General features: G+C 44.9%; 1 protein-coding gene across 20 annotated transcripts in view; it reads right to left on the reverse strand.

The window, feature by feature from the left end:
* Positions 1-14,201, reverse strand: part of DOCK9 (dedicator of cytokinesis 9) — a 287,020-nt gene that overhangs the window by 68,292 nt on the left and 204,527 nt on the right. For all 20 annotated transcript variants that reach the window (XM_027557861.1, XM_027557873.1, XM_027557859.1 and 17 more), the window contains exons 28-33: positions 7,290-7,436; positions 7,011-7,094; positions 5,978-6,089; positions 2,488-2,666; positions 2,131-2,244; positions 22-142 (exon numbers count right to left, since the gene is read on the reverse strand). In XM_027557861.1, the coding sequence (XP_027413662.1) occupies positions 22-142; positions 2,131-2,244; positions 2,488-2,666; positions 5,978-6,089; positions 7,011-7,094; positions 7,290-7,436 (757 nt within the window). The remainder of the gene's footprint in view (positions 1-21; positions 143-2,130; positions 2,245-2,487; positions 2,667-5,977; positions 6,090-7,010; positions 7,095-7,289; positions 7,437-14,201) is intronic.

Here is a 14,201-nt window from a genome sequence, read left to right on the forward strand (position 1 = left end):
AGGTCAGAGTCCAAGCATTACCAATGCCAGAGATGGCGCCAAAGAGGTCCTTGTGCAGGCTGGTGTCCAGCGTGCCCCCAGACTTCTGGGGCGTCACTAACGGGTTCACTGCTGGCAAAGTGAGGGATTCTTCCTTCACAGTCTGTTGAAGGGGGAGAGAGACAAGAAATCATTCAAGATGGTTTTAAAAGAGTCACCGACCATTCTTGGAAGTATGAGCATGAGCGGGAGAACAGGGCAGAACGGCCTGGCCTGCCCATCACGTGTGGGTGGGAGGACCAGCATGGAGCCTGTGAGGGGAGGACGGAGGGGGCGGGTTGCAGCAGGAGTGGGGAGCGTAGGGCACTTCAGGCCTGGGGGGGCAGAGCAGCCTTGGCTTAGAGAGTCCTGTCTTCCCCCAGAAGGTCTAGCATTTCTCCCTTTCCACAGCTCGGATACCCAGCATCTTTCTAGATTATTTCAGCAGGTTTCCTCCTTCAGAAGAAGCCTCGAGGGCTCTAACTAGAATGTTGGTTTTTCTCTCACATCAGAAATCCTCCCAAATGAGCAATAATGACCTCACAATAGCGGTGGTGGAAACCTCTGCAGGTTAGGCGCTTCTTGTGAACTCCCAAGAAATTGTGTTCACTGTGAAGTTGTGTTGTAACAGAGATTATACTTCGATGGAAGCCAGAGAAAAAGATGGTGTTCACGTTTCTCAGGGTTGAAGGAGTACAGAGAGGACCCAGAATTGCTTATTCTGATTAGAAAAGCAGACAGATTTAGAGAACACACAGGTGCAGGGCAGTGTTGGCGAGGGCGAGATGAGTGTGGTGAAGCCCATTTGAGGACAGTGGCCACTCATGCTCCTTGGAGCTACTGACACAAAACACGCTCTACAAATAGGGCTCCTCTCAATGCACCATCAGGTAGGAGATGCGCTCAGAGGAGAGAGGTATAAAAACCAGGACAAAGCACCACTGTAGGAGAAAAAGGGACAGAAAAGAAACACACAAGGAAACTCCCCAGTGTATGCCATCATGACAGTGGTAAGACGAACGATGGAGCCAGTACAAGGGTCTAGAACAAACAAGAAAAGGACACTGAACGGCTAACCTGTCCAAATTAACAGCCAACTGTCTCCAACCAAAAGGCTTTGAGATCATACCTGGCATCACCCTTCACTCAACTTAATTTCCAATATACCTCTAAATATCTGCATAAGGCTAAAATAAATTAAGGTGGTCAATCAGGGGAGGTGGGATTGCTCATCTTGGCCCCCCCCTGACATCTAGTCTGATTATCTTTCTAATTTTATAGACACATGGAAAATTAAGCCCAAAGAAGTGGCTTTTCAAAGACTGTGTGGTATGCTATTAATACACCAGGACTGGGACTAGCACTGACATCTCGTAATACACAGGTTAGAATTATGTAGAATTATGCTTTTTTTTTTTTTAAATAAAATTCCTTCCTCTATAAGTTTTTCTTGGATACACAAAGATCCTGACATCTTATAAGAAAATGAGCCATCAGGAAAGCATGGATTTTATAATAATTTTTTTTTTAAGAATGATTTTTAACAAGAGCTGAAGGTTTACTAATTGACCCCATCTTAGCCAGAAATGCAATTTACCAAGACTACTGTAGATTATTATGGTTTGGGGGGCAAAAAGGAGGGGTGTATAGTTGAAGAGTGTCCCTCCAAATGCACATCCACCCTGAACCTCAGAATGCAACCTTATTTGGAAAGAGGGTCTCTGCAGATGTCATTAAGATGTAAGATAAGATGAGGTCATTGTGGATGAAATCCAAGCCCTGGTGTCCTTATAAGGATGGGACAGGATACCAGGGACACGGACGCACACCAGGGAGAACACCAGGGAAGACAGGCAGAGTCACACAGCCACCGCCAAGCGCAGCAAGCGCTCCAGGCAAGCACCAGTGGCTGGGAGAGTGGCACAGCCTGGCTCTTCACCCAGCACCTCCAGAAGGAACCAGCCCCGCTGACACCTTGATTTTGGATCTCTGGCCCCCTGACAGTGAAGGAATAAATTCCTACTTGCTCTGGGCCACCCTGTCCGAGGTGTTTTGTTAGGGAAGCCGCAGGAAACAAATGCAGGCCGTGTCTGTGTGAATGTGCTTACGTACACTGCCAGGGTTCACCGGGAAGGGAGACACATCTCTCACGTTGATCCGCTGGACGTTCTCAATCAGCAGACCGAACAGAGGCAGGTAGAGAGTGGCTATCCTCGCCTGATGGCTCTGGAACAAAGATGCACAGTGTAAGTGAATCCCGGCCTTGGAGAGCTTAATGATGGCCTGGGCGAGCACTGGCCAGGCCCTGTACTGGGACCCTTCCTATAAAGGCGGCTGTTAGATTTTATTGCATAAACAGAGAAAGCTTTTGTGCTATCGTTATTAATTTTCTAATTGCTTGTTTCTTTGGATTACTCAAAATGAAGGTCATGTTATCAGTCACATTTCCATGCATCAGAGAACACTCACCCTGGAAGCGTATCTGTCGTCAAAAGAGTGCTTTATCAGCAGGTTCTTGAGCACGCTGATGGCAATCACTCGGACCTCCCTGAACTCCTGGAGGGCGGCCCCCACCTCCCTCAGTAAGAGTCCCACCAAGAAGTGGTTTCTGCAGAACTCATCTGTTAATGCATAGTCAAGTTGGAGATCTGAAATGAGCATATAAACAAACTGCTTTAGTTAGAAGGGATGTAATACTCTTTGAATAAAATAAAAACCAAGCCCACCCTTTCCTTTCAGGCTCCCCTGTGTGTGTCAACAGGTGGTCACATCTGGCCCACAAAGGCTGATAACCTAAAACACTGCTCTGCACTCCAAAATGTAAACAGAGTTTAAATACAATTAAATCAATCCACAACGCAGGAGACCCAGGTTCGATCCCTGGGTTGGGAAGATCCCCTGGAGGAGGAAATTTCTACCGACTCCAGTGTTCTCGCCTGGGAAATCCCATGGTCAGGGAGCCTGGTGGGCTACAGTCCACAGGGATACCAAGAGAGTCAGACACGACTTAGTGACCAAGCCACCACCACCATATAAATGCACTGGATTTTGATTATAGAAAGTATTACATCCTACGTAATTATTAAGTCAGTGAATAGTTTTAGTACCAATTTTTAGAATATAGAACAGCACATTATATTACAAATGTAATTTTGTTACTAATATGAAATTCAAATATTGTAGTAATTGACAACATTATAGAGGAGTAATTTGTGCATAACAAACACATAACTAAAGAATAAATATATACATGGCCTATTAAAATGTTCTTCACTACATGGGTTCATTTATCTATTTCCTGGTCATTAATGCCCATATACTCCACCCAATGTGTTTAAAATGACCAAGTTAGCATATAACCTACTTATTTTGCTATCACTGAAGACCTTATTTAATATAGAATTTTCTCAAATATACTCTTAAAACTTCTGTACCTCAAAAAGCAAATAGAAAACTAATATAAACTAGAACTAAAATGGACAAAGCACCAAATCAAACTAGCTAAGTCATCAGCAAGCTAAGAGACAAGACTGAAAGCTCTTCTAGAAAAAAGATGTAACCAAATGTGAACTCTACTGAGGGAAGGTAGAAACAAGTAGCTAAACACCACACTCTAAAGCTGAAATAACACTTTTCCAGTAAGCTGTGGCTTGGATTTAAATTCTTATACCGCATCCATTGTTAGAGGAAAGTCAATGGGCCTCTACTTTGGTTTTAATCTCATGCTGGGCAGTTGTTTCTAACCCTATTTAGATTCTCACTCAAGTCCTAGAAAGCCTTTCCAGGACCTTCCAGAACACTCGTGTCCACTGTTTTAAGCAGAGATTATTGAAAAGACAGTTCATAGCCTGAATTCACATGAGTCCCTTAGAAGAAAACTATTTATGGGTTTAACTGTACACATGTGTGTGTGCGTGTGAGTATGTGTGTGTGCAGAGAGGAAGGTGGAACAGCAGGTGAGAAGGGTGAGAGGAAGGAGAATGCTAAAAAAAAAAGACAAAACCTTATTCGTACTGGTGCAGTTATGAAAATTCATACCGAAGCCACCTGTCCCTCTAGCTCCAAATTCCCTGACAGTCTACAAGAGTTTGTGCATGTCTCGCGGTGGGCCAGTGGGGAAGATTAGTACAGGTTCACGCCCGACCACTGGGCAGAAAGAGCTGTCCTGAGCACCCTGACAGGTGAGAGGAAAAGACAGTCATGGTCCCCAAGGGCAGGTGGGCCAGTAACTGCTGGTGGGCTAAGAGGGCAGGGTGGGGTGCCGGAAGAGGCAAGGACCTGGCCAGGCCCAGATCCAGTGACTGGCCGAGTGACTGGCTGGGAGGAACATGAGGACCCCAGCGAGGTGCTGTGTGAGGCTGAGAAGCATCAGGAGTGAGGAGCTGGGACCAGCAGGTGTGTCTGGTGTGTGGGGAACAGCTCAGGGGGAGACAGGTGGTGGGGCAGGGTTGGGCGGGGGATTCTGAATGGCCCAGAATGCTCAACCCTGCACCTTTTCCAATTATTACCCCAAAGTCACCTTCTCAGTGAGGCTCTTCCTGGCCACCGGATCTCAATGTCACCCACTTCCTGTCCCGTTCCCTCACTTTTCCTCTCCGTAGCACTCATCACTCTGACAGGCGGGGACTTCATCCTTGTTGTCCACAACTGTTTCCCAAGGTTAGGTAGAGTTGGTGCTGGGCAAATATTTGCTGAATGCATGATAACCAATGTCAGGCCACGGTCCCTATCTTGCTTTTTATAGACAGTTTGAGCCTCTTTGGGGCATTTAAGATATTTATGTCTCTGAATGAGTGCCTTTGTGTATTTCTCCCTGAATTTCAGGGTCACTTGATTTAGGTGTCATCAATAATTTGATGGAGAAGGAAATGGAAACCCACTCCAGTATTCTTGCCTGGAGAATCCCATGGACTGAGGAGCCTCATGGGCTACAGTCCATGGGGTTGCAAAGAGTTGGACACAACTGAGTGACAAGGCAACAACAAATAGTTTGGTGGCATCCTTCACTTTTTCTCTCCTGCAGCATAAATAATCCTGAGCACATGCAAGGTGCTAAATACTGCACTATGATAGACCTGGGAGACTGGGGGGATTACTAGTCTTACTCAATTACTTACTCAGTGAAGACAAAGAAATCTCTGTGAGCTTAATTCTCTTCAAACTCAGAAAGGATACAGAACAGTTAATAAAGACTCAACATGCAAACATAGAAAGCATGTGAAAAGCCGTGTTGCGTGTGACAAAGGTTACGGCTACTGCTATAAACAAGGACTAGGAAAACAGTGGGAGAATACACTTTAGAAGTGAAGCAGCGTTTTTTGTTTGTTTGCTTTACTTCTTAAAGAAGCCTCCTAGAGGACCTAGTGATCCCAGGAGCAAAAAACAAGACGCCTCCCGGGGATGTTACGGATGTGTTAGCTACAGTGAGAACAAATTCACTGGCTTATCGTGAATTTTAAAATTGATCCAAGTACATGGGAAATGTCTAAATGCGTAGCACACGTAAGCGTTTCAGCAATCACTTGCATTCTTTTTCTTTTAAAGGAGGAAGATGCAAGAAAGCAGCGTCACACCCCACACCTACCTACAGGAGTGTCATTTGACTCCACAGTTGGTGAAAGAAAAGCTAATTCATAAGAAAAAAGGAAAAGTGAAACAAATAAAAATAAACTACAGTAAAAAAAAAAAGGATTTCTATTGTTTAAGCAATGGAATTGTTCAATGAAAAAAGAGTCACACTGGCATGATCAATAGTCTGGTAAGTTTGCTAAAAAAAAAGTTAAGTTCCTATGAAGCATGTTATCAATTAAAAAAAAAAAATGGAAACGAGAAAAAAAATGAATTCACCAATGAAAAATGTCAGATATTCTTAATGTCATGCGTGAACTAATTCTCTTATTTAAAATGAATGGCTCTCTTTTTGAAAAGACTAGGATTAATATATTTAAAGATAGATTACCTTGATATCTTTGAATCCTGCCTTTTCCAAATGGCATTGGTAAATTCAAAGGAATATAATGTTCATGATTGCACACCACACGGAGAAATTCGAATTTGTATTCAAAGAGGGTCTGCAGGAAAAAAATGGTTATAGTCATAAGTTACGGATACTCTGCACAGCCTCCTAAGAAACCCCTGAGGAATGACGTGGTGCCTATGGCTCCTTCCCTGTCTCAGGGCTACATGCTCTAGGGTACTTTACAGATTTCAGCATGGCTTCAGGGATTCATTTGAAAACCGGGGAACACATTTTGCTAAATAATGTTCTCCATTGACTTTTAGGGCATTTATTATTTATGCTCCTCCAACTTCAATAACGGATTTCGGGCAGCTTATAATTACAGACCAGATTCAAAGCAAGAAAAAAATGAGAAAGGCAGACCTTTAAAATAGACACCCAAGGGAAGAAACAGAAAATTCTGGCAGAGAAAGGCTGTGGTTCCTTCTGTTACCTTGTTAAACAAACTATGATTTGTAACAAGAATACTTTTAATTGTGCAGCTGAGAGTCATTTCAGGTATTTATGAGAAAAACCAACAGGTATGTTTATGTTGCATTTGGAATTACTGTGTCTCTAATATCTTACACAGGCTTCCCTGGTGGCTCAGTGGTAGAGAACCAGCCTGCCAATGCAGGAGATGCGGAATTGATCCCTAGGTTGGGAAGATCCCCCAGAGAAGGAAATGGCAACTCCAGTATTCTTGCCTGGGAAATCCCATGACAGAGGACCCTGGTGGGCTATATTCCATAGGGGTCATAAACAGTTGGACATGACTAACTACACACACACACACACACACTATCTCACATACTACTTTGAGTACTAGTTATTAATAGTTAGTATCTCCAAGGGAGGGCAGGGAGTAGTGCCTTTGGGACTGAAAGAAAATTCTGATGTGAACCCAGAGAAATAGGTAGGCATCTGGATTCACTCAGAGAGACAAAAAGAAGTGTGTAACACACACACACGCACATGCAGGCACACACACTACCTTAGGATCTCCAGGAGCAAAGCAGCTGATGTAGTTGTTGATCTGCTTGAAGACAAAGCCCCTGTCCATGAAGGTGAAACATCTCTGCGGAGGAAACAACCCACAAAGGTAAGTATTCAGGCTGTAGTGGAAAGTTGGGTTCAAATCAGTGTTTACTGTGGATAAGTTTATCCTCTGGCATAAACACATTCGCTGAGCACCTACTGTGTATGAGTCACTCTGCTAGAAAGAGCACATTTGGCCCCCAGTGGACGCCCTCCCTGCTGGAGGGCCCCCCACCTTGATGAACACAGCCAGGCTGTGGTTGGCGTTCTTGGATGCATCCGGGTTATCTCGGTACTTCTGCGTGATGTGAGGCATTAGCATAGTCACAACAGTTTCCACCGCATGATGATAGGAGGCAGGGAATCTCTGGTTTCGCAACAGCTGAAAAGGGTTTAGAGCAAACGCTGATTATTTTTTTAAGTTGAACTGTTTTTTGGGGAAAGAAATCTCATCTCTGAAAGGTACAGGCATTCAAATCAGCCAAAGTAAAATGCAGAGATTGCTTTAGAAAGCACTGGCTTAGGGTTAAGCCTCAAGTACTCAAACTGAACACGCACAGAATGGTGACTGTATGTCACTAGTTGAAACTGCTCAGGAGGAGTCCTCTTTAACTTTACATAGTAATTTTTTTTTCTGTCAGGAATGCATACCTAAGAAATTACACACAGATCACTTAGCGATTAGCTACTACTTACCATGTGTCTTCTACATACTGGGCACTGTACTAGATATTTTTATATAACCTTTTCATTAAATTCTTAAACCCTCTCATTTTATAGAGAATCAGAGAGGTCAGGTAAATGTGGCTTCAGTCACACAGCTAACAATAACAGAGACTCAAACCTGGATCTATTATACAGTGAGTTCAAGGCCTGTGTGCTTTCTGCTCTGTGAGGCCATACTGCCCCCTCTCCCACCCCTCTCCTGCTCCATAAGTGGAACAATTTACTGAGGACCCAGAATGGGAAGCGGGCTGTACTGGATGGTCCATGCATGCATGTGATTCTAACCCCATAGCAGGGGGTGTTTCCATCCCTATGTTACAGACAAGAGGAAACTGAAGCTTGAAAAGATTCAATAAAGAATACTAACTGACCTTTAATATCCTTCCTTCCCTTCTCCCTTTTAGTGGCAGAATGCCAGGGTTTGACAGGGACACATGGCCTCCCAGCTAGAGGCTACATTTCCCAGCGTAACTTGTGGCAAGATAATGGTCATGTGACTCATTCTGGCCAATGGGCTATAAGAGGAAGTTATGCTTGCCTTCCGAATCCTTCTCTTTGCCACTGCCTGGAATGTGGGGTGGTGGTGAGCCAGCTTCTCAACCATGCAGACAAGGATGCTACCTGGGCTGGATAATTGGATAGGAACGTGAGTCCCCAAATGACCTTGCAGGACAAGCTTCCCACTGTTTGAGCTGCCTATGGATCATAATTTTCTAAAAGAGAGAAATGAACCTATTGTCTTATCAAAGCCACTATTATTTTGGCCTATTTTGGAGGAGCCAAACCAGTATCTTAATAGCAAATAAACAGCATTTTGTAAAACTAGAACTGGAGCCTAGGTATTTTGGTATGAGAGCATGCATTATTTTATGCTTTAAATACCAGAAACTATAATGAAATTTGGGAACTCCAGCTTTACAATAATCTCAGTTCTCACACCAATAACAAGACAATCTTTGTAAATGTACATAAACTCAAGAATCCAGTGAGGGAAGGATCAAGTCATAAGAATTGGAAGTTTATCTACTTTCATAAACAGAACAGTAAAATCTGAAATTCCAAAAGGATTTTGTTCCATTCTGGCAAACCAGTAACTCTAGATCCTGAGGTGTCAGCCTCCATCAACCATTAGCTATCAGGAACTCGGGCAAGGCCAACTCTAACCACTAGGCATGAATGCCAGCTCCCAAGCCAGCCACTCCTAAAACACGAGGTCTCCCAAGAAAAGCCTACCGAATGGCGCTGAGTTAACAGCTGCTTAAACCATGAAAAGTGGATGGAAAATTCTATAATGGAGGGATGGGGTGGACCACATGGACCTATGAGTCAATATTATCACAACCAAAAGTGGGACAGCTGGGCATCCTATACCTCCTGATAAGTAAGATACAGGAGTACCAGCTAAGGTGTATCCATGCCACATAGAAAATCAAACCTGAAAGCAGTTTAGCCTCTAGATGTCACTACACAAGAAACAGACGGCACAGAGAATCATGTGATGTATTACTGCAAGCTTACAATCGGCCAGATCTAGAGTGTGGGGAATTCTGCAGGTCAGGTGGCCTACTTTCTTCAACAAATACACTGCATTAAGAAACAAACAAATGGAGAAGGAACAGTGTGAGGGGCCAAGAGAACATCAGGGCCACATCAACCCATGGCAATGTGTGGACAGTGTTTAGATCCTGATTCAGACCAACTGTAAAATGACACTTTTGAGACACCTGAATACAGATGGGGTGTTAGATGATGATAAAGAAATATTGCTAACTTTATTGAGTATCATAATGGTGCAATGGTTATTCTTTAAAGGCTTTACCCATTGGATATTATACACTATAGTTTTACAGAGGAAATGATAAAATATTGAGGGAATGTTCTTAAAATACTCTAGGAAAAAGAGAAGTATGGGGGTGGATACATAAAGCAAGAATGGCAGAGTGTTGATAACTATTGAAGCTGAGTGGGTGAGAGGTACGTGAGTTTCATTAAACTACTCCCTTTCCTTTTAAAATTTTCTATAATAATTTTTTTTATTAAAAGGAAAGAAGTGTGGTGAAGAGTGATGTATAATTAACATACCAACCAACCAACAATACTGCTCGGCGATTAGGAGGTGATAACTCAGTGCCTTTGAAGGGTGAGATGAAGCTCCCCCTTGTGACAAACAGCTATTGTCAAGAGTCCTAATTTGGCAACACAGCAATGAGGTTAAGATGCACACGGAAGGGCGATGAAGACTGAGGTGATGAGACGGTTTTACGGAGAGCACCACAAACTGAGGTGGAAGCACATGACCCAGGCTAACGAGCTGATGTAGGGCAGTAAGTACATGAGTGGTGGCTCAGGACAGGACGCTAAGATGGCAGGGGACTTCCTGGCCAAATGAAACGCTACTCCTGACCATGTCCTGCTGTGGGATCTTCCCTCAGTGCTGCAGCCGCGTCCATGGCAGCCCAGCCCCCACCATCTCTGCCTCCAGCAGATGCTGCTGGTGAGAGGTCTGCCTGCCCACAGACTATTCAAACTCCAGGGGGAAGGTAGACTTGTTGGTATAAAAGTTTTCCAACCACTCTGGTAATGCACACTCAATTTCACCTTGTCACTACCCTTCCTCTCCAGGATCTCTATTAACTGTCCGCTGCTTGCCCGCAAAGCTCCCCCACAGTCTCATCGCTGTCTCTGAGCTAATCCTGTTTGCACTCTTCCCTCTACCCTCAGCCTGAGCCTGTACCTGGGCATGAGCTCCTTCCTCTGCCGGACCCCCATTCTCCTCCCACAAGGGAGGCGGCCTCCAAGGCCCAGGTGGAGCTCCAGCTCCAGCATCACACGAATGTCCTCTTGTGTTGGAGCTCACACGGACACCTTCACACGTTCTCCTCTAAATGCGTGTTCTCCTTCTCCAAGGACTCTGTCAACTGCACGGTGGAGGCCGCACTCTCCACTCTGCCTGCATCTCTCCTCAACGCTCTGCCTGGAGCACACACTGTTGGAAACACACCCTCGTGGACGGAAGCATGGCTGTTAACCATTCTGCCATCTCAGATGCACAGAGTTTCACATATCGTTCAGGAGAAGTCCAGGCAGTCCACTCAGAACAGGAACCACACTGCCCTTCTTTCACTCTTCAAATGAAAGCTCTTTTCTTGCTCAATTAAGACAGAAAATGGCTGAAAGCTAAACAACTGACACTTAAGGGAAGAGGTTCGGCCTGTCCCCAGCCAGGTTTCCAGCTTCCTGCAGGAGCACCTGTGGAATGCTAACAATTTGCTTGAGTCAACATGGGAGGGAAGGAAACTCAAAATGAGTCTGCTGAAATTATAGCTGCTAAAACTAAACCACAGGGAAGAAAAACCTAAAGTACGCTGACCTTAGAGGCAGGGTGGAGCTGGGGGTTGGGAACTCCTCAGGAGGCCACAGTGAGGCCTATTTTGCATTTCCCCCCCAAAACGACTTATTATACATTCTAAGCACATCACCTATGGAACACTGAAGTCTGGAATGGTCACAGGTAATCAATCCAAACTTCGCAGGTCCATCTGCAGCGGTATGGAAATTGACCATTTCAGATGCTAGTTCAGAGAGAGGCTCTGATGCTCAGCTCTCCTCTGCAAAGGGGTCATAGTTTGATTGGCTGGGGATGGGAAGGTGGACACATGACATTGCCTCCACCTTCGGCACGACAGCGTGCAGGTCTGTCCCTCCCTATATGTGTGCATCAGATGAAACGGCCTGGCCAGCACTGGGAGTGGAAAATGAAGACTGAGGCTCATCACACTCTATGACCCCAAGTGCTGGTTTGTGGCAGACTTTCAAGGACACTGAAAGCACTGTCTAGCTCTTCTGTGAACCATGGCCCAGGTGCTCCTATGAGACAGGTGTGCGCCTGCTTACAGCAACTGAAGACAAGACTCACCAGTGAGGAAAAAGGTCAAGGTCAGGATTATAAACATTGGAGTATTTTGACAATCTTCAGCCTAAAAACAGAAAAACTCTAAGGGGATTTGACCATGATTCTGGAAACCACCAATGGTACAGAAATGGTGAATATGAACTTGTTCCCTAAATCCAGAGCACAGGGGCTGGAGACTGGGGCATGCAACTTTACAGATGCAGGACAAGCACTAAAACAGCTGATGCAACCATATACAACTCATCACTTAAGATATGAGGCAAAGTGACTGCAGGCTTCAAAAGCTGAAGAGAAGTTCCTAGACCAAGGTGTGATTTAGCTAGTGGTTACCATGGGGAAAGGGAATTGGGAGGGGCAATATAGAGCCAGGGGAAGAAGAGGCAAGAACTATTAGGTGTAAAATAAGCTGCAAGGATATATGGTACAACAAGGGGAATATGGCCAATGTTTTATAATAATTACAGATGGAATATAACCTTTAAAATTATGAATCACAATTACAACCTGTAATGTATATAATATTGTAAAGCAACTCTACTTTAATTTTTAAGACCTACAAAAATTTAAAACGTGTGGTTTCAGGGAAGGGCGGCATGATTTAGGGAAAGGGTGGTATCTTGGGTGACACAGAAGCAGAAGTCACGGGGGAGGGGAGCCCCTCTAAAAGTGACCAGTGTCGGACTCCCCCGAGTGGTGAGCAGGTGTTCAGAATCCCTTTTTATAGTAAATCATGTTATGGTTAAGCATTCTCTTTTTGGATGCCTGTGTTTCTTTTCAAGCTGGAATGCTTTAAAATAAACTACCTCTAAAAACCCTCCGAATGCTGTTTTGAGATCAGGATATAATTAACTTACAGAAAAGGTTGTGCATGGCAGCACTTGAGTGGCCTGTGTAAAGCCCTAAAGGATAAACTAAATGTTTATCTGTGGAGCTAGAGAATTGGGCTATAGGCTGGGAATGGCAGGACACTGGTGAGGGGCTGACTCTGACTTTGGCAGGATTCTTGGTTCTGCAAGGCTGTGTGATCCTGGGCAAGGATCTAGATCTTCATGGGTCTAGACCTCCACCATCCACCTTCGTGAAATAAGGGGGCAGCTGCACAAGAAGGTGGCTTTTTGGTCTCTATTGACCCCCAAATTCTGTGGTTTAATTTGGCATCTTGAGAAAAGAACGCACACAATCCTTTATTAACTTTCGATCACAGTTCTAGGCTAGACGACACTGATCTGTGTGTGCTCAGTTGTGTCTGACTCTTCGCAACCCCATGAACTGTAGCCCACCAGGGTCCTCTGTCCATGGGGTTTCCCAGCAAGAATACCAGAGTGGGTTGCCATTTCCTCCTCCAGGGGATCTTCCTGACTCAGGGATCAAACCCATGTCTCTTACCTCTCCTGCACTGGCAGGTGGATTCTTTACCACTAGTGCCATTTGATATTTGATTTTAAATACACTTCTCAGAAATGTTTCAGACGTGTTCCTCACCTCCTTGACCAGAGCTCCCGTGGTCTAACTGCACATCTTCCCACCTGATCTCCATGAGGGCACGAACCACAGTGCATTTAACTGCATAACCTTTGAGACTGGCATATAATAAGGGCTCAGCGAATACCTTCTGAACAAATTGGCTATTTTAAAAAATATAATCAAGTTGCCAGTCTCTGAAGTGATCCCGTTTAAAGACAAAAATAATGAAAATCCAGTAGGGCCTTGTTGTAAACTGAATTGTGTCCCTCTCCCCGACTACCCCCCAAAAGCCCGATGTTGAAGTCCTAAGCCCACCTCAGAATGGGAGTATTTTTGGAGATAGGGTCTTCGAAGAGGAAATTAGGATAAAATGAGGTCATCAAGATAGGCCTTAACCTTACAGGACACGCAAGGAGGATATTAGGATGCAGACAAGCAGGGAGAAGACCTCCCATAAACCAAGGAGAGACACCTCAGAGGAAACGAGCCCTACAGACACCTTGCTCTCAGACCTCTTCCCTCCAGAATCACAAAGAAATGAGTTTCTGTTGTGCAAGCCCCCGGAGTATTGTACTTGTGATGGCAGTCTCAGCAGACTAAGACTGGCCTAGAGGCTGTCTTGAATAGGAGATGACATCTTTAACAGAAAGGCAGTATAACATAACATGGTGAGGGTGTGTGTGTGTGTGTGCACGCACACGTGTGTGAGTGTGCCTAGTTAGCTGCATACTGCCAAGGAGACAATCTGCTAGATTTTTCCCTTGGCAGGCTGTGCTGGCATGATTTAGATGGTGCGTTACTCTGTGGAAGGCAGGGCCCACCTCCATCTGGCATCTCCCTGTGCACTAAAATTGGATTTAAAAAGGGGGGAAAAAAAGGAAACCTCCTCAGGCTCCAGCACTGGCTCTATAGCAGAAAGCACAGCTTTAGGTTCGGAACCACACCCTCCCACCTGACAAAATCCACAAGCCCTTCCCCAGGCTTGCTATGCACCCAGATCCCTGGTCCAGGGGGCCCAGAGCTCAAGCCTCCCTCCCTTGGGCC

The sequence above is a fragment of the Bos indicus x Bos taurus genome, chromosome 12 (assembly GCF_003369695.1).
Source record: "Bos indicus x Bos taurus breed Angus x Brahman F1 hybrid chromosome 12, Bos_hybrid_MaternalHap_v2.0, whole genome shotgun sequence".
NCBI lineage: Eukaryota > Metazoa > Chordata > Mammalia > Artiodactyla > Bovidae > Bos > Bos indicus x Bos taurus.